Source organism: Bubalus kerabau, chromosome 2 (assembly GCF_029407905.1).
Source record: "Bubalus kerabau isolate K-KA32 ecotype Philippines breed swamp buffalo chromosome 2, PCC_UOA_SB_1v2, whole genome shotgun sequence".
Taxonomy (NCBI): Eukaryota; Metazoa; Chordata; class Mammalia; order Artiodactyla; family Bovidae; genus Bubalus; species Bubalus kerabau.
This window is the reverse complement of record NC_073625.1, coordinates 159,550,747-159,564,046: the sequence shown is the minus strand read 5'-3', so window position 1 is coordinate 159,564,046 and position 13,300 is coordinate 159,550,747. Positions and strand designations below refer to the sequence as shown.

At 37.7% G+C, this 13,300-nt stretch overlaps 1 protein-coding gene across 1 annotated transcript in view; it reads right to left on the bottom strand.

Annotated features, from left to right (window-relative positions):
- Positions 1-6,440: 6,440 nt before the first annotated feature.
- Positions 6,441-13,300, bottom strand: part of GPR149 (G protein-coupled receptor 149) — a 156,054-nt gene continuing 149,194 nt past the window's right edge. The window contains exon 4 of the mRNA XM_055570349.1: positions 6,441-7,013. Within this exon, the coding sequence (XP_055426324.1) occupies positions 6,441-7,013 (573 nt within the window). The remainder of the gene's footprint in view (positions 7,014-13,300) is intronic.

The following is a 13,300-nucleotide window of genomic DNA, read 5'->3' as shown; positions in this document are numbered from 1 at the left end:
AGATGTTTACCTTTATACCTTTGGAGGGAGAGGCAGCAGGAGGCTTATAGGTTTTCTTTCCGGAACTCCAGCATGTGAGGAAACGGGTTTTGGGTTTTAGTTTATTCTCTTGGGAGTTTGCTTCCCAGTAGGCCCTGTAAATCTCGGTTGGCACAGTAAAAGAACCTGTGAGTCGAATGTTTTTCCCCCTGAAGTCTTTAAGAAATTAATTCCTTTTAATATTTTTGAACTAGTGGCTATGGCATGAAAACAGCTTAGCACCTGTTTCAAATCTATGATTAAGTATAAGAACGTTCCTGCCTCTCTCAAAGGATTGTCGTTATTTACTACCTTTATCTAAAGGCATAAGATGAGCCTGCTTACCCAAATTCAGTGTAGAGCACTTAGGCAATTTAAGTAAAACAGCAGTTGAAGATTCCTATGTTCAGGTGAAGCTGTCTATTGCTGATTGAGCAGGCCATTGAGTATCTTCCACGAGCTATTCTTGAATAATCAAGTAGCTTGGCTACACAGGCTTGCAATTTTCCCTGGGACTATCCAGTTCATTTATACATATACTGATTTAAAGGTGCTGGAGATATTCACTGAACAAGACAAGTATGGCATCAACTTTCATTTGCTTGCAGTCTTTAAGAGAAGATAAAGGCAAAAGATGTACCTTGTGAGTTAAAGAAAAATGCCATATGAAGGGGTTCAGAATATTTCACTGTGGCAAAAAACATTATTTTGAACCGTAGCAATTGAATTCCTAAAATCTTTTAAATGCCTAAAAACACAGCCTCCCGGAAGAACTCAGTTCTTTATTGTCATAAATCCCTTCCTTGGGAGAGTAATCAGAGAAGATGGACTAGATGGACTTTTGTCACTGGCGACTGCAAATCAGCATCACACCTAAAAAGACTTGGTAACAAAAATATCTTCCATCTATCCTCATAAAAGCACATTTATGTTTCATAAAAACCATTTGTTTTCCCATAAATAGCTTTCTCCTCCTTCCCTTCCCTAAAAGATGATACATAAGTGCCAAGTTCTAACCCCTGCCTTGAGGCACAATTCTGTGAACTCCTGTAGATATGTGATTAAATCTGTTTTGTGTGCATATGGGTGTGCTCACCTGTGTCTGACTTTTGTAACCCCATGGACTGTAGCCCACCGGGCTCCTGTGTCCATGGGGTTTTCCAGACAAGAATACTGAAGTGGATTTTCATTTCCTTCACTTGCTAATCTGTCTTTTGTCAATTTAGTATGCCAAGTCCCAGAGAACTAAACATAGGAGGGTAAAGGAAAAAAAATTTCCCCCACCCACCAATAGCCATGAGATGTTATGGGAAAAGAATATAATTTTGGAACCAGGTTCTTTCTAAAGAATGAGAGGGTAAGCAGTAAATTATTACAGGTGGATGGAACATTGTGCTTGAAGAAAGATGATGGAAATGTTAGAGAGTGAGAAAATTCCACACTGAAACTTAAGAAATTGATGGTTAAGGCCAAAGTGATAGAAAGGAGCCTGGCCATAAAAGACCTTACATGTCACAGAAAGAATAATACATTTTAAATCAGGGAAATATTATTTTGACTGCTTTGAGTAGAAAGGAATGGAGAAGGCAAGAATGTATGTAGAGAGACTTAGGCTGTGATTTTGGGGAGACAGAATGGGACGACAGAACAAGATGGAATATGGGAAGGGCTGGAATTAAGAAATACTAATGAGAAAAAGATGATCAAGATTTGGTAATTCACTTGGATGTGGAGAATTAGAGGAAAGGGTCAGGTGACTCCTACGTTGAAGATTTGAAAGATGATCCAATGGAGAGGTACTGTATCCTAAAATATAAAGAACATAGGATAAGGAAGATTTTGGTGGGGGGAAGTTGGAGGGCGAGGCTTGAGTTAATATATATAATTAATAATAGTAGAGTTTGAGCACCTATGAAACATACAAATTGATGTCTAGAAAGCAGTTGGTTTTATGAGTTAAAAGTGTAGAGCGAGAAGACTGAGAGTGTATGTTTTGGGAGTTCTTAGCTAATATTAAAATTATAGGAATGGATAGTTCAAATAAATGTACCCGTTGGGCACACCTGATATACAAGTATGTGAATTTTTCAGTATAGGAGTAGATAGTCATTGGAGATGATAGGAACAAAAGAAGAAGTAAATAGTGTGGATTGTTTGAGATAATGTTTCAAATGACACCAGAGAGCTTGCTCTCTCTTTCCTCAGAAGGAAGGCCATGTGAGGACAGAGGCTGTGTACAAGCCAAGAAGAGAGCTCTTACCAAGAACCAAATCAGTTCACACCTTGATCTTTGACTTGCATCTCTGATGAAATGTTACCTTAATCAGTGAATGCTTTCCTCATTGAAATATTTGAAAACAACACTTCTTCTGTCATTATTCCTTTATTCTAATTTTTAAAAATTACATCTGCTGCCTATTTTATGTCAAAATACTTAGCATTACCTGAGATATATGCATGCTGCTGCTAAGTCGCCTCAGTCGTATTCAACTCTGTACGACCCCATAGACGGCAGCCCACCAGGCTCTGCCGTCCCTGGGATTCTCCAGGCAAGAACACTGGAGTGGGTTGCCATTTCCTTCTCCAGCGCATGAAAGTGAAAAGTGAAAATGAAGTCGCTCAGTCATGTCCGACTCTTCGCGATCCCATGGACTGCAGCCCGCCAGGCTCCTCCGTCCATGGAATTTTCCAAGCAAGAGTACTGGAGTGGGGTGCCATTGCCTTCTCCGGAGATATATTCATATATATGTAGTGAAGCTCTGTGTATGACCTGTAAAAGAGCTGTATATGACCAATGTACATATATGTAGTGAAGAGCTTAATCCTATCCAAAGAGAGGCCTGACCTTTGCTCTTCGGGGGAGGTAACTAAACCCTTGGAATGTTATACGTGATAGAAGTGACTTTGAGGTCCTTAGATCAGCCAGATAGTAAAAATGTGATTTGAGTTATTCATTCCATATAAGCTTGACCTCCTGAGGAGATGGAAACTGAGATCAGTCTTGTGAGCAGTCAACCATCTTTGCCCTACTCCTACATGATGAAGTCCCATTAAAGGCTGCACAGCAAGATTCATTCCTTACTGGCAATATTCCACGTGTGTTGTCACACACTGATACTAGGGAAGTAGTGCTGTTCATGACTCCTCAGGGAAAGGAAAGCAGAGGCTCCATACTTAGGCCTTTTTCCTGGATTCTGCTGTATGTGCTTCTTCTCTTGGCTGATTGTGATCTGTATCCTTTCCTTGTAACATACCATAACTGTGACTATACAACTTTCAAGGAGTTCTATGAGTTCTTCTAGTGAATTATTTAAATTGATAGTGGTTTGGGGAACACCAGAACTCACACATGATGTCAGATGTGAGGAAAGTCTTTACAGCCAAAACCAACACAACATTGTAAAACAACTATACTCCCCAAGAAAAAAGGAAGTCAAAGAAGTCTCGTGTGTGCTCACAGTCTATTCACAGTATATATGTTTAAATACACACACTTTTTTTTTGGTTTTGTTTGCAAAATATTACATAATTATTACATAGTTATAATCCTGTGTACCTAGAATAATTTTTAGCATGAAATAGGCATTCACTAAATATTATGATGAATACATGAATGAAAGTAGCTGAATTGTATAAGAAATTAAGAGAAAATCTATTTATTAAATTCAGTACTACAGAACTACATTGAGAAAAAAACTTCCAAATAATGCATTACCAAGCCTTTTAAAAATTATGTTCTAATTAATACTGTGATATTTGCTATCTTCAAAATGGTTGCCTCTGTCAGTCATAACTCTTGGAAGTCTTTGGGATTATGTAATATGCTTTTATATTATTGGGAAATTATAGGTATTATGACTTTTCAGTTTATAGGAGTCACCACCAGGTGGTGATATTTTTATTAAGTAAACAGTTTTTGTCTTCAGCTATATCAGTCTGTGTAGAAAAGAGATAAACTATATGAAGTAGAGCATTTATTAATAATAAGAACAATATAACAATGCAAAGGTAAGACATTTAAACATAGCACAAAATATCTATAAGGATATGTCCTATACCAGAACACATTTTTACAATCATAATCACATTAAAGAGTAAGCAGATTTTATACTGGTGTAGTCGAACTTTCCCCTCTCAACAGGGATTGATAGGAGCCATTCATGCTTTGGCATAGGCCCCTGTAGATTTTTCTTGAGATCCACTTCCTGTTGCCTTGAAGTTTGAAGTGTTACAGGTTACCAATGTGATGCTGATTAGTCTATGGCTTGAGGGTAAATAATCCTGGTATTGTATCAATACAACAGAACTTTTAAGTGTATCCATCATATAGTTAATTCAACAACCAAAGACAATTAAATGGGAATATCCTAGTGTTTTTTTGTTTTGTATTCAGTTCCTCCAGCATAGGCCCAAGTCCAGTGAAAAGAAAATGGCACACAGGAGAGAAAGGGCTGTTACTGTCATACAATCAAGTCCTTATGTTCATTAAGCCTTGATTTTCATCATCTCCTCCTTTCCACTCAAAGTGCTGCATTTCTTCATTTTTATTATGATTCTGTTTGTAATTTCCTTGCTGGTAGAAATTATACTTTAAGCAGCAAAATCACTTTTCTGTTTTATAAAGTTATACAACTAAGTTTAATATATCAAAACCCATCTTTTACAAAGCATTATTAGAATATTCAACTTTTGCTTTTATAACAGGCATTTAACATTGTTGATTTATACTGTCAGATTAATCTGGCCATTTGTCATATATTAAATTAACCCTCAAGTTTGATCTTAAAAAATATTAAATTAACTATATTTGTAATGAATACATCTGAATTATTTTGAAAATGATTTCTTGGTAGCAAAAAAAATAATCTAAAGATAAAACAATCTGAAGGATTATGTGAAGTAATTTAGCATTCTGATTCAACATAATGAAATGGAAGCCCAAATAAATCATTTAAAAAAATAATTCAGTCTGTAATTAATAATAAAGATATGTGAATAAAGTGAGAGAGTACAAAGTTTAAAAATGTAGAATGTCAACTTAATAACTTTGAAAAATAAACATTTAAGTAATACATTTAATATATATTTACACAAAGATCAGAATAAAGCAATTTAAAGAAAAATCACTTCTTAATTTTTGATACGTACGTTACTATTATTCTAACAAGGTGATATCTGCATTTTTGCAATGTAACACATTTAAAAATTAATCTTGAAACATATACCTCACAATCAATAAATTATATTGAATTGTTTCTTTGCTTGAGGCACACACATCTTTGGGAAGGAAATGAAAAAGCACCTAAACTTGGAAGATAGGTGAACTAAAATTTTCTATGCTTCAAGAGCAGCTAAGGAGGTTTGCCAAATCTGCAGCTTTAGAAACAGACCCTTTAATTTGGACTTAGAGGATTTTTCCTCTGCTCTACCCAGAATTTTGTTACTCTACTTGGGTGTACCTCACAGAACTTGGAGTGTTTTTTTCCTAGTTTCTGTTCAAATAAAACACTTCTAGAAATGATATTTACAACCTTTTCCATTATGTTTAAGAGCTACTTCCAATTCTACTTCTAACATACAATATATTTATTTTAAGAGCAGTCAACATACTGAAAAGATGAGAACACTCATATTTAAAAGAGAAATAAAAAAATCAGTAAACAATTTGTACTTTATAGAAATGAAGGGAACAACTAGGTACAGACTAGGGACATGCATGTTTCAGAGTTGAAAGCTTATTTGCTATTTTATGCAGGAATGTATTTCCTAGATATCAGTATGAAGCTAAACAGTAACTGTAATAAGCTTGCTTTGCTAGCCACATTTAGGCAAGCCTCTTCACATATAACCCACTCCAGTACTCTTGCCTGGAAAATCCCATGGACAGAGGAGCCTGGTAGGCTACAGTCTATGGGGTCACAGAGTCGGACACGATGGAGAGACTTTTTTTTCTCTCTTTCTTTCTTCACATACAACTCAGAGTTTTGCTACATTCTTTCCATTCCCAAAATGTCATTTTCCCCCTTGCAGTAAGGGCCAACATTATGTGTCAAGATACGTCCATGAGAACAATATTTTCAATGACTTTATACAATTTTCTGTTTACTCTGAGGTTGACAGATATAGGTGAAAACATTAGTAAACTAGACCAGGGTTTTGATTTAGAAAAGATTTTTAGAAATCGGATAAGAAACAGAACCTTTTAATTGCCACAGTGAGTGATCTATAAGTAACACATCAAAAGCACTTAAGTGTTTGCACTAATTTCAGCTGTTTGTGCTAAAAATAATTAACTATTAAGTCTGTTAAGCTTATGTAAACCAACAAATAATAAAGAAAATCAATAAGCCTCAGAACAAAGGTGTTAGTTTAGTCATTTGAAGTTGCAGAGCCATTCTTGCCTTTATCAGGCTAAATGATCACTAGTCGCCCTTGCTTTCTTCTTCTCTTTTCCGGTAAGCTTTATTTAACAGCTGGATTTCCTCCTGGTAGCCAACAGTCTCTTGGCTCTGCCTTTTACTGTTCTGCCTGTGTGCCTCCACAGTGTCTGGAATGGAGATGTTGATATCACCATCGGGATTAGTTGTGGGTAAAAAGAGAGAATATGAGGCTGTTTCCCCTAAATCACAGGAAACGAATCTGTTCTCCTTCCGTGAGTAGCGTAGGGAAGGCGATCTGACCTGCGTGGAGGACTGGCTGATGTTGCTAATGATTGACACCGTGTCCAGGGCCTCTTCATTATCACAAATTTCAAGAACCTCCAAGTGTATTTTCACACTGGTGTCCGCAAATGTGGAGGCAGAATCTTCTGAGTTTGGTTCATGGCCAACACTTTTGGATCGGTAGACTTCTATTTTCTTAGAGGCTGGGGTTATTTTTTGCCCTTCTGCGCTCACCTCATAGGTAGACAGAGATAGGGTTTTCCCGGTCGGGGCTTGGAGAGACACGGTCCCCTGGAATGCACACAAGGGAATGGCCAGAGCACCTCCAGAACGCTGGGGACAAAGACAAAATTGGTTATTATTGAAAACTAGTGTCTGAGAGGGGGCCATTTCATTTTTTCATCATTTTTTTTTTCATGATAATGGTAACGTTATTCTGGTTCAGACTCATTTCCATGGAAACCTTTTACAGATACGGGATTGAAATTCTGTCATCAAAGCTCTGTACTTAGTTTCTTCTAGGTCAAATACGACATCTAAATGAGGGCAGTCAGAAACCTACCTTTGAGGATGAGGGATCTATTTCTACAGTTGAAAGCCAAGTGTGTGTACTGTGGCCAGCAGGAGTTGGGCAGAATATAAGGATAAAATCAAATGTATGTATACACTTCGGAATTGCTTTTATATTTTTGTTACATGTTCAGTTACATTAAAAACTTTTCATAGGTTGAGAGAAGTGCAGACTGTGATTTGAATGCACTTTCCCTCCCTTTGTATGCCAGTAAGTAAGTGAAGTCCCTCAGTCGTGTCCGACTCTTTGCGACCCCACGGACTGTAGCCTACCAGGTTCCTCTGTCCATGGGATTTTCCAGGCAAGAGTACTGGAGTGGGTTGCCATTTCCTTCTCCAGGGGATCTTCTAGACTCAGGGATCGAGCCCGGGTCTCCCGCATTGCAGGCAGACGCTTTAGCCTCTGAGCCACTAGGGAAGCGGAGACAGTGACAATTGTGAAACTGTGGTTCAGATTAAATATAAAGAGTATTTCAACTGCAGATTTGAGCACACAGTAGAGGAACCAAATGTCACCAGAACTGTGTAGTACAGTGTGCTTACTTTTCCACAGAGAAATCACAGTCATTAAAGTAAACCTGGTAATAGAGAACTCCCCCACACCCCTACAAAAATTTATATTACATTTTAAAGTATTAAAATTTTGGTTTTAAACTGTACTCACCACTGAGAACTGCGTAAGAAATAAAGATTAATTCTTCCAATAGTGTGTACTTTATATTATTGATTCATGCCTTCATACTTTCAATTGACTTTTTTGATTACATGTTCATTTCAGACAGTGACAGTGTTAGTCACTCAGTTGTGTCCAATTCTTTGCAACCCTAAGGACTACATCCCACCAGGCTCTTCTGTCCATGGAATTCTCCCAGCAAGAATACTGAACTGGGTTGTCATTCCCTTCTCCAGGGGATCTTCCCAACCCAAACTTGGTCTCCTGCACTGCAAGCAGATTCTTGACCATCTGAGCCACCAGGGAAGCCCAGTTAGTTTCAGAAGAAGACAGTAATATGCAAACTTTTAGAGCATTGGTTCTAAAAGCTAGATCTCCAGAGCAGCATTATCAGCATCAGCTCATAACTTACAAGAAATGCTACTTTTGAGTCCGACTCCAGGCCTACTGAAATAAAAGCTCTAGGGGTGAGGTTCAATAATCTGTACTTAGCAAGCCCTCCAGGCGATTCTATCATGTGGGTAAGATTCACAACCCATTGCTGTAACTAAAGAAATGTCGTTAGTCCAGAAGAAGGTGGGGTAAGGGGATGGTTAGCAGACACTTTATATATATATATATATATATATATATATATATCTCCACCTATAGAGACTGGAATTACTCACTGGACCAGCTTAAATGTTTCTTTCATCAGGGGAATGGGCATGAGGGCTCATAGCATTTTGTCAATCTAGGATGATTGCCCTTCCCAGTTTGCCTGTGGCTGTCTCAGTTCCAGCACTGAAATTCCTGCATCTAGGAAGCCTCTCAGTCCGAGGAAAATGAGGACAGTTGGTCACCCTATTTGCCATGGACCTATGAGTAGCTAGGGGAAGCCTAGAACTGGGATCCTCTATTAAGGAACAGTGTGGATTCTTATCTACTTAGGTAAAATTTTTAAGGGAGAATGCATCATGAGCTTCATTCAGGTGCCTTCATGTCACACCCATTGAATTTAGGGACCAAGAAAAATACAGTCTAGAACACGTGAGACACATCACTAGTCTTTCCCAGTTAAATACTAAAGAGAAGGCTTCAATTCTGTTTATCCATAAGGGAACCTGGGGACCTAGATTTAAGGCCTTGCACCATAAAGGGACATAAACTTTGAAAATTTATACCATAAAGTTAAGTTTGCTCTTCTACTGAGGCAAAGAAACAACTTTACCAATTTTACTTGTATGACTGAAACAGGAAAGACAGAGAGACAATACCTAAGTTCAGTACTGCAGCAGAGCATTGTTAGAGTGGTGGCGACTTTGGGTAAACTTTATTTATTATGTATTCATCATTTGTTAAACATTTCTGAATACTTTCTGTAAGATTCTAAATTTTCACTACATGCATCCGAAGACCTCACAGATGACTGAGTGGGAAAGATGTGTAAAAAATAAAAAATTTCAGCTTTATCTATCCTAATAGAGTAAGGACGTGGAGATCAAGACCATCCCCAAGAAAAAGAAATGCAAAAAGGCAAAATGGTTGTCTGAGGAGGCCTTACAAATAGCTGAGAAAAGAAGAGAAGCTAAAGGCAAAGGAGAAAAGAAAAGATATTCCCATCTGAATGCAGAGTTTCAAAGAATAGCAAGGAGAGATAAGAAAGCCTTCCTCAGCAATCAATACAAAGAAATAGAGGAAAACAATAGAATAGGAAAGACTCGAGATCTCCTCAAGAAAATTAGAAATACCAAGGGAACATTTTTTGCAAAGATGGGCACAATAATGGACAGGAACAGTATCAACCTAACAAAAGCAGAAGATATTAAGAAAAGGTGGCAATAATACACAGAAGAACTATATAAAAAAGATCCTAATGACCCAGATAACCACGATGGTGTGATCATGATCACTCACCTAGCACCAGAGATCTTGGAGTGCGAAGTCAAATGGGCCTTAGGAAGCATCACTACGAACAAAGCTCCTGGAGGTAATGGAATTCCAGGTGAGCTATTTAAAATCCCCAAAGATGATGCTGTTAAAGTGCTGCACTCAATATGCCAGCAAATTTGGAAAACTCAGCACTGACCACAGGACTGGGAATGGTCAGTTTTCATTCCAATCCCAAAGAAAGGCAATGCCAAAGAATGTTCAAACTACCACACAATTGCACTCATCTCACGCGCTAGCAAAGTAATGCTCAAAATTTTTCAAGCCAGGCTTCAACAGTACATGAACCGTGAACTTCCAGATGTTCAAGCTGGATTTAGAAAAGGTAGAGGAGCCAGAGTTCAAGTTGCCAACATCTGTTAGATCATCGGAAGAGAATTCCAGATAAACATCTACTTCTGCTTCATTGACTACACTAAAGCCTTTGACTGTGTGGATCACAACAAACTAGAAAATTCTGAAAGAGATGGGAATACCAAACCATCTTATTTGCCTCCTGAGAAATCTACATGCTCGTCAAGAAGCAACAGTTAGAACTGTACATGCAACAATGGACTGATTCAAAATTGGGAAAGGAATATGTCAAGGCTGTATATTGTCACCCTGCTTATGTAACTTGTATGCAGAGTACATCATGTGAAATCCCAGGCTGGATGAAGCACAAGCTGGAATCAAGATTTCTGGGAGAAATATCAATAACCTCAGATAAGTGGGTGACACCACTCTAATGACAGAAAGCAAAGAAGAACTAAAGAGCCTCTTGATGAAAGTGAAAGAGGAGAGTGAAAAAGTTGGCTTAAAACTCAACATTCAAAAAACAAAGATCATGGACCATGGGATCACTGGTCGCATCACTTCATGGCAAATAGATGGGGAAACAATGGAAACAATGACAGACTCTATTTTCTTGGGCTCCAAAATCACTGCAGATGGTGACTTCAGCAATGAAATTAAAAGACGATTGCTCCTTGGAAGAAAAGTTATGACAAACCTAGACAGCATAATAAAAAGCAGAGACATTACCTTGCCAACAAAGGTCTGTCTAGTCAAAGCTATGGTTTTTCCAGTAGTCATGTATGGATGTGAGAGTTGGATCATAAAGAAGGCCGAAGGCTGAAGAATTGATGCTTCTGAACTGTGATGTTGAAGAAGACTCTTGAGAGTCCCTTGGACTGCAAGGAAATCAAACCAGTCCATTCTAAAGGAAATCAATCCTGAATACTCATTGGAAAGACTGATGCTGAAGCTGAAGCTCCAATACTTTGGCCATCTGATGCGAAGAGCTGACTCATTAGAAAAGACCGTGATGCTGGGAAAGACTGAAGGCAGGAGAAGGGAATCACAGAGGATGAGATGGTTGGATGGCATTACTGACTTGATGGACATGAGGTTGAGTAAACTCCAGGAGATGGTGAAGGACAGGTAGGCCTGGTGTACTTCAGTCCATAGGGTTGCAAAGAGTCAGACACGACTGAGCAACTGAACAACAGCAGTAGAGCTAGGACCTCTGCTAGATTTTATGTAGGGGTGTCATTTGAAATTGATCTTAAGAATCAAGAAAAGATTGACAGTTTTTAAAGCCTTGCTTTCTGAGTAGTAAGTTGTGAGTTTAAGGGCCAACCTAAAAACTTTCCGTCCCGAGAAAAATCCAGAAACTTCTTTTTCTTTTCTAAATCAAAATTGACCAACACATTATTTAATCAGAAAATTTGGCTGTCATTTAATAATGTGAATTATATGTACAGCCTTCTTTATTCTGAGAGCTAGTTAACATGAAAGCGACCCTTCTTACATTATACTTTATCGCAAGGAAAAAAAATCCCTACATCAGTACTCTAAAAATTGTTCCTAAGTTTTCTCATTAGCATGGTACATTCTATAAACAAACTCCTATGGAGTATGCTAGTTTAAAAAAGATGGGATGAGAAAACTAAGTTGTCAGTGCCCAGAAGTATTGGCATGTCTCTTAAAAAGAATTTTCACTGTGTAATCAACAGTGTAACTATATTTTTATGTGTAACCAACTTGCATCACTGATGAGCAGTTAATATCAAAGCAAAAGCAAATATGACATTTTTTTGTATCTAATTTTATACATCTAAATACTGCAGATTTCAATAGCTCCTCCATGCTAACCTTATTTTTGAATGAGAAAACAAGCTTTACTGAGTTATCAAATGACAACTCATTAAAACTGGCATTTGAGAGGTGCATAGTGCCAGAGTTTAGCTAAGTATGAAGACTTGTTATTCTGAAATAGTACAGAGTCCCCAGTTAACGAAATTATTTTGTGAAATATTCCAAAGGCTATGATTGAGAGTCACAGAAGTAAAAACACAGAGGCAGATTATAAAGAAATATATCTGAGCATACTTTATACTCATAATTCAAAGTTGGAAGGTTAGTTTCAGGAAAATCATACTGTTACTTTAAGCTAATTCAGTAATTTAAATTTTATTGGTTATTTTATTGGTTTACAGTTGTATATGAAGTACAAGAGTAAGGAGTTTACACCAAATTTTGCATGTCTTTAAGCAATGTCATAAGAGGTTTATATAATTTTTTTCTTTTGTCTTTTATTTAAGTTAGAGAAACATTGCTCTAAGTGAGAGAAAATGGAACTTGAACTAATGGAGCAATAATAGAGATTCAAGGAGGGAGCTGAAAGAATTTGAATAGAACAGCAGGATTTTCCACCTCTTTTAGGATATGGAAAGTGAAAGTGAAAGTCGCTTGGTCACTTCTGACTCTTTGCAACCCCATGGACTATACAGTCCATGGAAATCTTCAGGACAGAATACTGGAGTGGGTAGCCTTTCCCTTCTCCAGGGGATCTCCCCAACCTGCGGACCTGGGGATTGGACCCAGGTCTCCTGCATTGCAGGCAGATTCTTTACCAGCTGAACCACAAGGGAAGCCCAAGGATATGGAAGGAGGACTATGGTTATGGAAGAAGGACTCAAATGGAGACAGATTAGAAGTGGGAGAACAGATAGATTTGTATACTGGGACTTGGCTAGCTGGTAGGTCTATAGTAATGGAATGAAGAGACTCTCTTAAGAGCCCATAAAATGCAGAGTACTGAAGCTTATAAACAATTGGATTTCCCTGTGATTAGCTCTATAATAGACCCAGGCTGGAGTATTATGAAAATATGGAAAAGCAGCACCTAACCTAGGTGAAGTGAGGGAAAAGGAGGCCTGAAAAAAAAGTTCAAAATAAATAGGAGACAGAAGAAACAATGGTTCCATATGGGAAAACTCTGTGTTTAAATATGACAATTTTCTTTTACTTTATTGATTTAATACAATTTAATAAAAATTCCAATGGAATACCAATGGACTTTTATTTTAGAGCATGAAAAATTTCTTCTAAGATTTATTTCAAAGACTAAATGCTTATGGATAACCAAGAAATTTGAAAGCAGACTAATGAGGGGACTTTGCAA